This window comes from Lycium barbarum, chromosome 4, assembly GCF_019175385.1.
Source record: "Lycium barbarum isolate Lr01 chromosome 4, ASM1917538v2, whole genome shotgun sequence".
In the NCBI taxonomy this organism is placed as follows: domain Eukaryota; kingdom Viridiplantae; phylum Streptophyta; class Magnoliopsida; order Solanales; family Solanaceae; genus Lycium; species Lycium barbarum.
This window is the reverse complement of record NC_083340.1, coordinates 28,891,735-28,906,574: the sequence shown is the minus strand read 5'-3', so window position 1 is coordinate 28,906,574 and position 14,840 is coordinate 28,891,735. Positions and strand designations below refer to the sequence as shown.

Below are 14,840 nucleotides of genomic sequence, written 5' to 3'. Positions count from 1 at the left end.
CAAGGCCATTTACAAGAAGCCAAGCCCGGGAACTACAACACTTGCAAAGCCTATTCATGAAGCGGGAGGCTCTTGAGTATACTTTTGATGAGCACCTTGGATCCCAAGTCCATTTGTTAATGAAGATTGCTTGGGGAGAAGAAGAGGAAATGGGGAGTTACCACAATGGATAAAAGATGAAGAGTTGGCTATTCTTGCAAAGGAGAATTCAAGATTTTGAAGAAAGGAGAATAGCCAAACAAGGCCCTTGTCTCATTAAGGGTGTTTATGTCATTTTTACTATCTTTTATTTCTAGCATAGTATAAATAGTTCTCTTCTTCTTCATGGAAGACTTAGACTATTTGGATGATTCATATTTTGAAGTTGTAAAACTCTTTTGAGTGTTGAGAGCTTGCTAAGCTTGAGATTGTGAACTTGTGAGAGGATTGATTATTAGGGTGTCAAATCCCTATTGGTCATCCTAAGAGTTTGGTGCTCTTGAGTTCCTAAATTAGAGGTCAAGTTAATCTAAGAACTTTGGTTGCTAATTTGGGTCTTTAGTTGTGTCAAATTATCTATCCTTTACTTTCTTGTCCTTTTTTCTTCATTTTCATTTTGATTATTGTATCAAATGAGGTAAGGATGGAAACAACTTGACTGAGAAAGGCTGTATATAGCAGAAACAATGCAAGTTTTTGATAACCCATTTCTGTACTAAAATTATAAAAATTAAGTTGGTAGAGAAGAAATCAAGAATTTTTTGCTCTGTGCTCCTCTATTCAATAACATTGAGTTATATATAGCAGAAAGCAAAGAAAAATTTACTACTATAGCTTTGGAGTAGTCAATTCCAAGGTCACCTAGTCATTTTCGGTAAAATTTTAGACTATTCCATGAAGACTATTATTTCAGAACCAAACAAAAAAAGGAGACTATTATTTCTAAGAAAAATTTCTAAGATTTTTTTGAAGCTCTATCCAAGATTTTTTCAGAGCCACAAGCATATCTATAAACAAAGAAAATTCTGGGGAGAATTGAAACAAACAAAGAGAAGAGAGAACGTACTTCGTCTATGCTTTTCCCTTCTAAACAAAGAAAATTCTTAGATCCCTTTTTTTACGGGTATGGGTCAAAGTTACCCTGTGGGCAGATGTTTAACATTATTTTCATTTAATTGCACGGTTTGCCCTTCAAATCGGTTGGATTTTGATTTTTACCCTTCAAATGGGCTGGACTTTGATTTTTACCCTTCAACTTGTTTTTTTGAGATGGGTTAAGCTTTTGTTTTACTGCTTTTGGTTAAAGTTTCCACCTTCTGTATTTGGGTCTGTTGACTTAGTCAAATATTGTTTCCAGCTTGTTTCTTGTCTTTTAATTGCACGGTTTGCCCTTCAAATGAACTAAAAGATAAAATTAGATGTTTAAATTAAATAGCTAATGTCATTGTAATTGTTCCTATTGAATACCGATAATAACAAAATCCTCAATGCATAGCCCGCAAACAACTCCTGCAACTCTTCATAGTATTGAATTCTTCCATATGCTATTTGTACATTATGTCATATGACCGTGAAAACATGGAATACTTTTAGCAACACTATGTCCTTTAAACAAAATCCCTGGTGTTTGTAGTCCTCATTCATGGTCATTGTTGGCATCAGGGACCTGTTCATTTGAGATTCGATTGATATTCTGATGTATAGATAATTCATTAGGAGCATTTCTGCACATGACTTTTTTCACCCATGCTAATTCAGATAGCAAGTTCTCTTTGATGCAATTCATCATCCTGTTGAACCTCAGTGCTAGTAGAACTATTCCATTCATAGATTATCCATTATTTATTAGTGCTTGAGAGTATTTATGACCACCATCAATTTCTCAACATAAAGTCGCACATCTTCATGATCAAGTTTTTCAGTTGCCACTACGTTGCCATCTCTAGTTCGTATAATTCCTTCTCCAAAAGGATGTACTTATCTAGCATAAAATTTCGACCATCCACCCGCATAAAACATGAGAAGCTGCCAGCATCAGGAAATGATGTGCCTCCTGAATCAGCAGACTCACTTTTTATAACTTTGTTATTATCAGTTGTAGCCTCAGGATAACCTTGATCATCTTTTTCTGTTAATCATCAGTTAAGACTGTGTATACGCCATCCTCCTTGGGGTTCCACTTGTTGGATTATACTGTTTATATGTTATTGTTGTTATTTTAAAATATATTGTAAGCTAGAAACATCAAAATCTTTTGAAACAACATATTTAAAAAAATTATAATTAAGGAATACAAGACTAAGTAAAAATTATATATTTTATATTTAGTTGTTTTAATATTAAAAAAGTTTAAAGTGGTCACGAACATCGACGAGTCAAGCTTAAGTTCATAAAGCCATTTTAATATTGCTTCACCTACCGCCCCTCATTATATTTGCAGCATACAAACAAGGATTATGCACCACCTTGTTTTCTTTATCCAATACTTTAACTCGAAAATGCCCAAGTGTTTCTCTAAGCTTTGATTGTAGCTCCCATATAATATTTATTAACCAACTCAATCCTTTAGGCTGAATTGTAGAAGTTGTTTGGTTAAATATATGAGCACCTTAACACAATCCACTAAAGTAGTGGAGGGATGTAAATAATGCATGCCTAGTAAGTGAGGCACTATCAACGTTTCAGCCACTCAAGCCTTAGCCTTTACACAACTCAAGAAGTGTAGCTCAAAAAATGTGCCAATCAAATTCTTGTTCAAAAAAGCGTTGACACTTGGATTTTCTTTTTCCTTTTTGTAAAAGTTAGATTTATGAATATCATTATTTCACCTGAAATGTTTCTCAAGCTAATATTTCAACATTTAAAATTCTAAAGTTTAGTACTTGAAAATTGATGGCCAAACCAATATTTGCAGCTACGAAAGTATTGCATTTGAAATGTTAAAGAATATTTGATGTCCAAAAGGCCGAGTGCGCTTCCTCTGGTACTTTTTATTTGTTGTTTATGGTTTTGATAGACCCATTAACAAAATTATTTAATTACATTAATTATAAGGTTATTTAACTAAATTAGTACTCCATATTTTGGTTCTTCTCCATTACACTTTCTCTTCATTTTGTCAAGTACATATTTGGATGAATGACACCTGTACATCATTTATTGCAATGAATATAAATTTGAAAGGGAAAAAGAACAATAGGCGTGCAATTTTTTTTTTTTTTTACCTAGAACTAGAAAGCAATGGAGTAGTGGTAATTTACCCAACAAAATATTTACTTATTTTAAACTAGCACATCCCCAACTTTACAACATATTTCATGCTCAAATTAAATGGACTCACCTACTCCACTAAAACTTTGTCTATAAATTCAATCTTTGAGAACATTGCATAAGCATCCCAAATCCAATCCAGTGTAAGAAGATCACTAATTTCTCCAATACAATGGCTTTCTCACAAATGCAAAAAAATTCAGCATTTTGTTTCCTCCTATGCATGGTGGTAATTTCATTTTCATCAGTACCACATGCAGAAGCTGCAATCTCATGCAACACAGTGTACTCTAAGCTAATGCCGTGCCTCAGCTACCTCATGGGAGGTAGCAAACAGACGTCGCCAGCTGGCTGTTGTAGCGGGATTAAGTCCCTCTACACAGCCGCTAGAACCACCGCTGACCGACAGGGGGTGTGTACCTGCCTGAAATCAGGAGCGGCAAGTCTTGGCAGCAGTATTGATACTAACAAAGCTGAAACACTTCTTAGCAAATGTGGTGTCACTGTTCCTTACAAGATTAGCCCCAACATTGACTGCTCTACAGTCCAGTAAATTTATTTATATCACTCAATGTAAGATGTGCTCTCTAGTCTTGAAGAGCACTACTTTATGTTTATGGTTGAATAATTTGGTTTGAAGTGGCATGCATGTACTGGAGTTTTACGTATTTGGTGAATATATATAGTACCACTTCCTGATCGATATGCTCTCTTTACGTCACTCTATCTCATATTAATTTCTAGTCCTAAATTGATCAAATCTAATGATTGATGAATTATTTGCTTCTTCAACCTCAAGTAGAAAATATATGTTAAATAAATACATTAAGATTAAAGAGTAAGATTTAAATGTTTAATAAAGTATCAATGATCGAACATGTGAGGATTAATTGATTACTGAAATGGAGCATAACACCTCGGTTAATTTGTTTGATGCTGATCTGTGAAGGGGATTGGCAAGTAGATGGAGGAAGAACACATAGTAATATTGTAATTAAGTCGCTCTGAAAAGGAGCAAATAACATTTCGTAATTCCAAGGTATCATATAATGTATGTTATTAATCTTATTGAGAACCTCACAATCAAGTCAACCAATTTTCTAGCCATTTGAATCTTCTATTCTGATTATTACATGTCACTCCTTAAAAAGTTCAACGCCCTCACTACAGTTTACTTTTCTTGAAGATGTTTTATCTTTTTATTTCCCTACCACCTTTGCTAACTAACATTAGAACCACTTTGAATACTTAAACTGAAAACAACTCAACGAATTTCTCTCCTTTGTCATCCACCTTCCATTCGTTGAACTAGATAAATAGTACAAATTTATAAAATTCTGATTAAGCAAAATGAGAAAAGTTATATAGGCTAGGGCGCTCTTTAGGAAATAACAACAAACAAATTGCAAAATAATTTACCAATAGTGTGTTTTATTACCTTAGATAGCCGTTTGATTTGGGGCTACATCAACTTAGATTCCTCTAAATTTGTAAATTTGCATTGTCACTTCCCTTAAACAACCCCTGCTTTACAAATTCTAAGCTTTGTTTCTGTCTAAGGTCCACTAAATGTTGCGGCTGCAAGTATTGAAGAAGAAAACAACAAAGAAAACTAAGCTAACTAGGGCAAAATAAGATGAAGTTAATGTAATTGAAATTGATAAGGCTAAACAGCCAGGTACTTGTACTACAAAAGTGCTGCAAAGGTGCTGACACTATAACTAATTACTGGTCCCCTCATATAGAGGAATAAATAATTAAGGGGTCAATCTGCAAATAACATAACTTAAACTATAAACTATAAACTTATTTAGGGCTCAATTGTAACCCTGTAAAACTTAATATATCCAGACTCTTTAACTAACTTAACCGTCAAGTGCGACTCCTAATCTCGATGTACAACTCCGCAAGCATACGACTTCTTAACTCGTATCAGTTCTTCCTTGTTAAAATCTTCCTTGACCTCAAGCAAAGAAGGAAGGAAATCTGACCCTCAATGCATTGTAATCTTCCCAAGTCGCTTCTGCAGGTGTCAATTGATCCCATTGAATTAGCACTTGAGCCACTGCCTTATTTCCTTTTTGAACCATACGTTTGTCCAGAATTTTCTGAGGTTGTGGGCAATAGGGACTGGCATGATTTAGGACAGAAGGGTGTGAAATATTCGATGGTAACTGATGGCATTTCTTTAATTGTGAGACATGAAAGACGGGGTGTAGGAGCAATTGTGGGGGTAACTGAGCTTATAAGCAACATGTCTTACTTTTTCCTTGATCAAGTAAGGCCCATAGTACTTAGCTGAAAGCTTATTGAAATGAGTACCAGACATGGTTACTTGTCGGTAGGGTTGAATCTTCAAATAAACCCAATCTCCTTCACTGAATTGTCTGTTAGATCTGTGTTTGTTTGCTTGTTCTGCCATCCGGTGTTGAGCTCTATTGAGGTCATGTTTTAATAGTTGTAACTTGAATTCTCTGGTGATAAGGCTTCTGTCCACTTCATCAACAGCTGAGTCCCCTGCTGCATATGGTAACCGAAGTGGATGAGGTAGACCATAAAGTGCTTCATAGGGAGATGTTTGGATGGATGAGTGATGAGTGGTGTTATACCACCATTCAGCTGCAGACAAAAAGCTAGACCAATTTGTTTGAGAACCTGAAAAGAAGCATCTGAGGTAAGTCTCCACACATCTGTTCACCACCGCTGTCTACCCATCTGATGTGGCAGTAGAGGTATTGAGTGTGACACCGGGCATAGAAAACAGCTCTATCCATACTTTACTGGTGAAGATGGGATCCCTATCACTTATAATGTCCTCTGGCATTCCATTTAACTTATACACATTATTCATGAATAACTTAGCCACATCAGTAGCAAATTATGGATGGGACAAGATCATGAAATTAGCATACTTTGTCAACCTGTCCACAACTACCCATATCACTATTTATCCTTTGGATTTAGGTAGACCATCAATAAAGTCAATACTGATGCTACTCCAAGCAGCAACTGGTACCTTGAGTGGTTGCAACAAGCCTGGATAAGGAGCATTATCATACTTGTGTCTTTGGCACACATCACATCCCTTTACATGTTCTTGGATATCATTTCTTAGTCCTTTCTAATAAAAAATAGCAACCACCTTCCTATAAGTGTTTTCAATGCCAGAGTGACCACCTACAAGAGAATTGTGCCATAATTGGATAATATCCTTCCTCAAGCTTATTAGGACCCACTACCAGTCCATTATTCTTCCTCAACTAATCATGCAAAAAAGTGTATCCTGGTATTTCAGCCTTCTTATCTTTGATTGTTGTTATTGTTTCCTTAAGTGTCTCATCCAGTTCCCAACTATGTTTAATCATTTCCAACAAGTCAGTTCTGACTGTGGGGAGAGTGAGAGCAGCTAATTCTACCACAGGCAACCTGGACAAGGCATCAACTAACTTGTTTTCTTTGCCCTTCTTGTACTCAATAGAGAAATCATATTGCATAAGCTTTGTGATCCATTTGAGTTGTGATCTAATTTGTAACTTCTGCTCTAAAAGGAATTTTAGAGCCTTTTGGTCTGTTTTCACAATGAAAGATCTCCCAAATGCTAGCAGCTCTTTGTCATAGACTGAGAGAGTTTGGTGTTGCATGGACAATCATTTACTTAAGTAAGAAATTGGTTGTCCTTTTTGCATAACTACAGCTCCAATTCCTACATTGCGGTTTCAACCATGAATGGTAATGAAAAATCTAGCAACACCAAAACAGGTGCGGTGGTTAAGGCTGTTTTGAGCTTGTTGAAAGCTTCCTGAGCTGTTTTGGACCACACAAAACTATCCTTCTTGAGCAAATCTGTAAGTGGCTTACTGATGACCCCATACCTTTTATGAATCTCCTGTAATAGCCTGCTAATTCCAAGAATCCCCTCAGTTGCTTCAAAGTAAGAGGTTCAGGCCATGATTTGACTGCTTCTATCTTCTTTGGGTCTGTAGAAACCCCTGCAGCAGTGATATGTGCCCTAAATACTTCACTCTTTCTACTGCAAATACGCACTTGCTTCTTTTAGCAAACAACTGATGTTGGACTAATAGATCAAATATAGTTTTCAGATGTTGCAAGTGTTCCTCCAAGCTTTTACTGAACACCAAAATATCATAAAAAACACAAGTATAAATTTTCTCCAGTGTTTCCGAAAAATATGATTCATTAGCCCTTGAAAACGAGAAGGAGCATTAGTAAGGCCAAAAGACTCATAGTGTCCAGAATGAGTCTTAAAAGCAATTTTAGGAACATCAGAATGAGCCATTCTGATTTGGTGATATCTGTTACGGTTCGCTTTTACGCGGGTTAAAACATAAAAGTTACTAAGAGGTTGTTGGTTCTCTAATTGGATTTTAGTATTTTAGAGTTGCCACCTAATTTTTTTAAGGGAAATTAGGAAAACTGGGTTTAAAGAGTTTTTCAAGCAAGAGAAAAATTCTTATTGGACCAAAGTTCGAGGTAAGAGTTCTGATGATCCCCTAGGGAAGGTTTTACGCACCCTAGTATTAAAGATCCGTATAATACGGTTGACCTACGAGGTTCAATGTGTGATTTACTGTATTTATTTGCTTAAAAATGTTTAGTTTTCTGCAAAAATGTCATTTATTTCTTTATCACAATTTAGGAAAAAATTGGCAAAAAGTCCCCTTATGAAAAGGGTTTTTGATTTAAAAATCCGCAAAAGTGTTCAACTCACTTTACTACTAGACTAGGACACACCCGAGATTTCCCTCAAGTAGAGTCACTACTATTCTAGTCCTAATAAAATGAGTTTAGTTCTTACGGGTTTTATTATACGTATATATACAAAAGTATGGAGTATATCTCCGTTTTATACATACATACATACATACATACATATATATATATATATATATATATATATATATATATATACATACATATATATATATATATATATATATATATATATATATATATATATATACATACATACATACATAGATAGGCAATACAATCTTTATTTATCCAAGTCCAATTTCATATCGTTGAAGCCCGTTTCGATCAACCTATTTCTAAGTCCAAATCCACCTTAGTCTCAAAATCAGTCCAAACAAGTAATCTTATTTCATTCCAAATTTTAATGTTGAGCTTCCAGGCCCAAAAGCAGTCCGTTTTATAGATTTTCCAAGTCCAGATTTAGCTTTACCATCTCATGAAATATCCAAGTTTTTCATTGAAATCTAATTTTAGTCCAATCTAATGCTAAGGCCCAAATGGCAAAACAATTATACATTGTTGGCTTTGAAAATAGTCCATCGGTGAGCTTAAGACCCAAAATTAAATTTGTTCTTGTTATTCGTTTCCAGATTTTCACAAGGGGTGGAAGGCCCAAAAATACAAGTTAGTTTCATATTAATCACGCCCTCAAACCAGTTTAAAAATTTTGAAAGGGAAAACTTAATAAGAGGTTTAAATACTAATTTCATGCATGTGTTAGAGATTAGCCAATTTTTTGAAAATGATTCAGGTTAAAACATGTCCAAACATTTTTAATTTTTTAGAAAATGAGTCTAGTACCGATTATCATACCAGATTGAGGTTTACCCGAGGTTGAAAGTGTTTTTGAGCGTCTTTTTAAATTACTAAGTTTTTTCCTATGTTCGACACATACATAAGGGTTTCAATATTTTTTCAAGTGTTTACAATTACATACACATATGACATATAAATGTAAAATGAGGGAGAAAGGAAGAGAATTGAGCTAGTGGGCCTACCCAAGCCCACCAGTATCCATTTTTATCCATGGATGGGCCTTTAATAATGTTAGCTTCCCTTTCTTCTTATTTTCGAACTCGATCAAGGAAAATGGTTGGGCCTCAGGCCTAACAGGCTTATGCAAGTAAGAATCGACCCGAGCAGAAATCCCATGCAACACAAAGGGGAAAAAAGAAGGTAATGGTGAGAGAGTACCTAGGCCTTAACCACTAAATAAATAAGAATACTAAGCGGGTAACTATAGAAAAACTTAAACATGCTTTAAATGTATTTTCATGCTTAATGCACTGATCAGGTAAGAAGATAAAGTGTAACGAGCCCAAATAAAACTTGGCTAGGATGAATAAGATGTCAGGCCCAAAATATGGAAAAATAAAGCCTAAATGCAACAAACAAAATAAAGGCAAGTCTAAGTAGATTTTTAGTGCATAACTATCGGTTCTGAGACTAACATGGGGGGGGGGGGGGGGGGGGGATACCACACCTATACCAAATATACTAATTCCCATATACCAAAGCATATAGAAACTGCACATACCCAGTATACCTTAGGTGTATCCCTTGTATATTCAATTAGGAGCACCACACTTAAAATAAAATAAAAGAAGGGGTTGCCATCATCCTCCACTCAGTATATCCCATTTTTATACAAATTCCCAGGTAAAGACAAATTAAGAATTTCACGGAGAAGAGAAAATGCAATTAACTACTCAATTACAGTCAGAAACATCAGCCAGGGACTCTTTAATCATGATAGAATTCCCAAATTTTTGGAATAGATGACTGTGTATACTAGATGACCTATTCCTTATAATACAATTTATACACTAATGCTAAGTCAACTGTTTAGGATAAAGTTTAAGCGAGAAAAGGTATCCACTCACCTACATATTTACTTTGTATATAGCAACAGACCACATAATGTGAAGATATTTGACTTAGATCAAATTCAAATAGTGTACTGGATTGATCCCTTTAGAATTTAACTAGTGATTAGTTGACTACTTAAGCTTTCATATTATCAAATGTAGGACTCCAACTATTATGACAGTTTCAATAGTAAACCAGTGACTAAAACAAGTACCAAATAGGACTCAAGATCATAAAAACAGGACCAACCTTTCTTTAGAATCTGACAACACAACATAAGTGTGTAGATATGTAATGACCCGTTTGGTCGTTATAGTCTTTTCTGCATTTCCGCCCTTTTTTCGAGCTTGGTTAGCTCATTTTGACCCAAGGGGACCGTCGACACACTCCCCGAGGTGTCTAGACTTGATTCGGGTGACTTTTTGTGAAAAATGGACTTTAAGCGAAAAAAAGTTGACCCAAAGTTGACTTTTGGGTAGACAGAGCTTTTTTGGAATTTCGTCGATTCCAAGAGGTACGGATGGTTGTTTATAACTTGTGCGTATATCTGGTTCGGTTCCCAATGCACTCGAATGCATTTTGGAACTTGGTTGGGAAATTAGAAATGAGGTATCCGGGATTGACTCGGTCAACGAGACCTCCATTGGAAATTTTGAGGCCACGAGTGCGTTGTGGGTCTGTGTATGTGTTTTGTGAGTAGATGGCTTTGGTATTGGTTCGGGATTTCGGTTGAGATGTAGGAAAATTATTGGGTTCTGGTACATGGTGTCCGCCAATGCAGCACCAGTGTCGTCCCAGCGACACCGTTGTTGCGGTGTGATGGCCGCTAGGGCGGCCAAGTATGATTTGGCCCAGACCGTCCCAGCGGTCTGTTGGGCGCTGTTGCGGCCCCGTTACCGCCGTGGCAGTAACGGCGGTAACGGGGCCTGTTATTTCATTAAGTGTGTATTAAATAAGCCCTTAGTCTATCATTTATTCTCATTTCGAAAATTGAGCTCTTGGGGACTGTTTTAGAAGATTATTGGAGACAACTCTTGGTTGTAAGTCTTGCTAATCCGTTTACTAATTTCTTGTTCCTAATCATCATATATTCCTCCTTCCTTTAGTGATTTCTTAGTAATGGAAGATAAAAGTGGAGATAATAAATGTTTTATCTAGGCTTATTAATGATGGAGTTTATGCTAGATTTTGTTGAATCTAAGGTTGTTGATCATTTATCTTCCATTATTAGAGTTGAATTCTTGAATCAAAGAGTTAGGGTTTATACCGAAGATTTAGGAGTTTGCTTCAAATTCAAAATTGGGTGAATACATGAGTTAAATCAACAATTATTTATTGGGTTAAGATCAGCTACTGCTTAATTTAATATTTTACTTCCGAATTTTTCGTTTTGACCATGTGGGGCCCGTTTCCCCAATTTCTAGGGTTAGAATTGACCTAAATTGAATGATAACTATATTAGTATCGTTCTTTATGATTTCTAATCTAGATTTCGAATATGCCTAGACTTTATTGATCTTGAGGCTCAGCGGAAAGGCAAGGGAAAGGAGGGAGTTGTCGGTATTCATTGTTCGGCCATTCAGGTAATTTATGGATTACCCTTGGTGAGACTTCGTATAGAGAAGCATATATTTAGATTATATTGTTGGAGAAATCATGTAAACCTTCGGGTGTGAAGTTGGGTTGGATATTGTCTTAGGTTGGGCCTTGTTGCATGATTGGGGCTAGCCACCCCGTTAGGTTGTGATTTGTGTTATACCCCATTTTAACCGGGTTGAAGCGGAGTACAACATATTGGTGATTCCTATATTATTTTGTTTTAAGGAGTCGCCACCTAATTGATTTAACGGTGAATTAGGACACCTAGATATTAACTAAGATAAAGCTAAAACTAAACCTCTGTTAATGGTCTGCTTAACTAGTGTGATTCTAGGTAAGGGTTCTATATTATCCTAAAGGGAAGGGGTTAGGCATCCTTTAGAATCCGTTAACTTACGGTTATCCGACCAACTTAAGTTAATTAATTAAAGCTAAAGATGCAAATATAGGGTTTAAATTTTAAGAAAAACGGCTAAGAGATATGGCTAAAATTTCTGAAGGAAAATGTAATAATATTGTTTGGAAATAAGATTTATAGAAAATAATGACTTGCGTAAAATATGATTTTTAATGCTATTTAAAATAATGCTTATAAATGTCATTAAGATTTAAACATTTCTATATGATAATGCTATATATAAAATAGGACTTGTGATTACTTGTATATAAAAAGAGGAAACTTTAAAATGTTATTAAAATAAAGCTTATAAGTGTTACTATTGCTTTAAATGAAAGTGCAATAACCCTATTCAAAAAATAAGATTTGTGAGATATGATAATGTGCATATAAGCAAAAGAAAAATGCAAATTTATGCTGTGTTTTGATAAATATTTACAACGACTAAATGAGGAGGTACTAATTGACTTTGCATTTTTTAGAATAAACAAAATTAGGTTTTATTAACTACATTCGACTAAAAAGTATGCATAATTGATTTAACCCCGAAGAGTTATTTATAAAAAAATGTACTTGGATTTAGACTTGTATATTAGTGAAATCCTAAAAATTTCTAAAAAAAAGTGGTAAGAAACAAAGATGATTTTTAAACCCAAAATATATGGGTATGTTATTTTGCAAATCGATTATTCCAATAAAATGAACATTATGCATGTTTATAAATAGCTCAAACGTGGAAAGAAGCTTACGGGACTAACAGCGAGTTTCTTTCTTACATTCTACCCATTATATTAAGGCTAACTCACTAAATTTTACTAGAATTCATCCAAGTTAGGAAAATAAAAAAAACAAAGTAAAGGTTAGTCGAATAATACAAATTAAATGCATAAATAAAAATAAAGGCTGAAGTAAAATAAAATGGGTTCAGCCCATTTTAAGGCCTGCTACTGCTGCTGTTCTGTTTTGCTATATGGGCTTTGACCCGGAATTTTTCATTTTTTGACGCGGATATGGGCTGGCGGGGAATGACTCGAGATGATCACGTTGGGCTTTTAGCCCAACACCGAATGCGGAACAAGATGAGTCCCTCAGACTCATATTCGACGGTCATGCATAAAATAGAAGAAAAGAAATTAGTATCTAATCAATGGATAAGGTCAGACATGAAGAAAAATAAATTCAGAACATATCAGTAAATCGTGTCTTAGTCAAATAACAAACTGCCTAACCCAGACCAAAGCATATTCTTTATGAATGTAAGATTCTGATTTAGAATTATTTCACTACTGTTTTAAAATCTACGAGCAACAGCGGACTAGAAAAAGAAGAGGACCTCGACAAGTCATTTCCAGCTTAAACTATGTTCACAGTTTCAACAACCAAATCAAATGATGTATATCTTTTTTATTAAACTGATCAGTAGTACTTTTTCAGACAATGCGACGATGAATCCGCGCTGGCATAGCAGCTAGTCGCCGCTAATCAGATGAACAATCGGTGAGGAATAAGAACCAACCGAACCAACATACTTAATTTATTTATTTTTTTCATACAACCGTTAAAAGATGGACCTTTCAGATGAGAAGTATTCTGTCTAAACAAATGGAAGCAGGTCCTATATCTATCCAAAAGCGAAATATACCTCTTTGTATGCATTTCAAGATATGAGAGTTATGTCTACTTAGTATACGACATAAATACATAGAACTTAACATACAATTTTTACACAAAGATCCAAACGAGAACAAGTTTAGAATTTCCAGAGAAGGAAGGAAACTAATCAACTATCCTTTTAGTTATGACTAATTTACCTAAATCCTTTCAACATGACAAAATTTCTAATTCCTTTAAGTTGAGGGTTGTGCATATTAGATGACTTATTCCCTAAGTAGCAAAATAGTGATTTAGTAACACCAAGCGGGATTTAACAATACCAAATATTCATGCATGTACAAAACAGGACCAAATCTCTTTTAAAATCTGCGTAAAGCAATATTAGTGTACACACAGTTCATGAGGACAAACAGGATTCCTCAAATGAGATTAAGAACCTGAATTTTCTCTTATAATCAAACAGTAGAACCAAGCTCCTTAGTTAAAACCAATATAATCCTTCTAGCAATGTCCTAACAACGAATGACAAGTGAGATGGATCATGGGCTAAAGTCTGAATCTCTATTCAGTTGAAATCCTTTTAAATAGAAATTCAAGCTCAAACAGCTTAGGTGAACCACATACTACTATCTGTGATAATGAGACTAACATCAAGTTAATTGCACGGGCTTCATAGTTTGAAAAGAGTCATTAGGGGGGAAACAACAGATGGTCTTGCTCACTTAAGGAATCAGATAAAATGTCATTCCAGTTTCAGTGAAGGCAGTTTCAGCTTAGACCAATCCAAATGACCTTAATGCAGGTATAGACAGAACCAAACAAACTTTATGCGAGTAAACATCAGGTTTGACAATAGGGACATACAGACAACATTTAATCCATCTCAAGTTGACATCATTTTTTTATAGTTGAATCTATTATCATGGAATCAGTACTAGCACACGCTTAAACCTATCCCTCAATCATCATCTGAGGGTTAAACATGCTAACAGATATCAACAGGGGTCTAACCTCTCGCATAGACATAGTTAACATTTCGGTAAGGAAGCCAACTTAATTAACATACCAAAGATTTTTGTCCATTCCTTGTAACATTAATCACAGACCATATTACCATATTTTCAGTCCAACCATATTCACACCATCTCAGAACAAACCTAACGCGTTAGATATCCACAACTCAATCATGCTTACTGCTGTTAACAAATAATCAATCTACAAAGACCATTAAACCATACCAAACTCTATCAAGGAACAACCACAGTAAATGCACAAAGCTCGCTAAGCTATATTCGCACTACTAATAGCAATAACCATATGCTAAATTGAACATGAGTGA

The 14,840-nt window shown here is 35.2% G+C and overlaps 1 protein-coding gene across 1 annotated transcript; it reads left to right on the top strand.

Annotated features, from left to right (window-relative positions):
• Positions 1-3,362: 3,362 nt before the first annotated feature.
• On the top strand, positions 3,363-3,952 carry LOC132638329 (non-specific lipid-transfer protein 1-like). Its single transcript, XM_060355258.1, has one exon. The coding sequence runs from the start codon at positions 3,422-3,424 to the stop codon at positions 3,800-3,802; it is 381 nt and encodes a 126-aa protein (XP_060211241.1). The 5' UTR covers positions 3,363-3,421; the 3' UTR covers positions 3,803-3,952.
• The last annotated feature ends 10,888 nt before the right edge of the window (positions 3,953-14,840 follow it).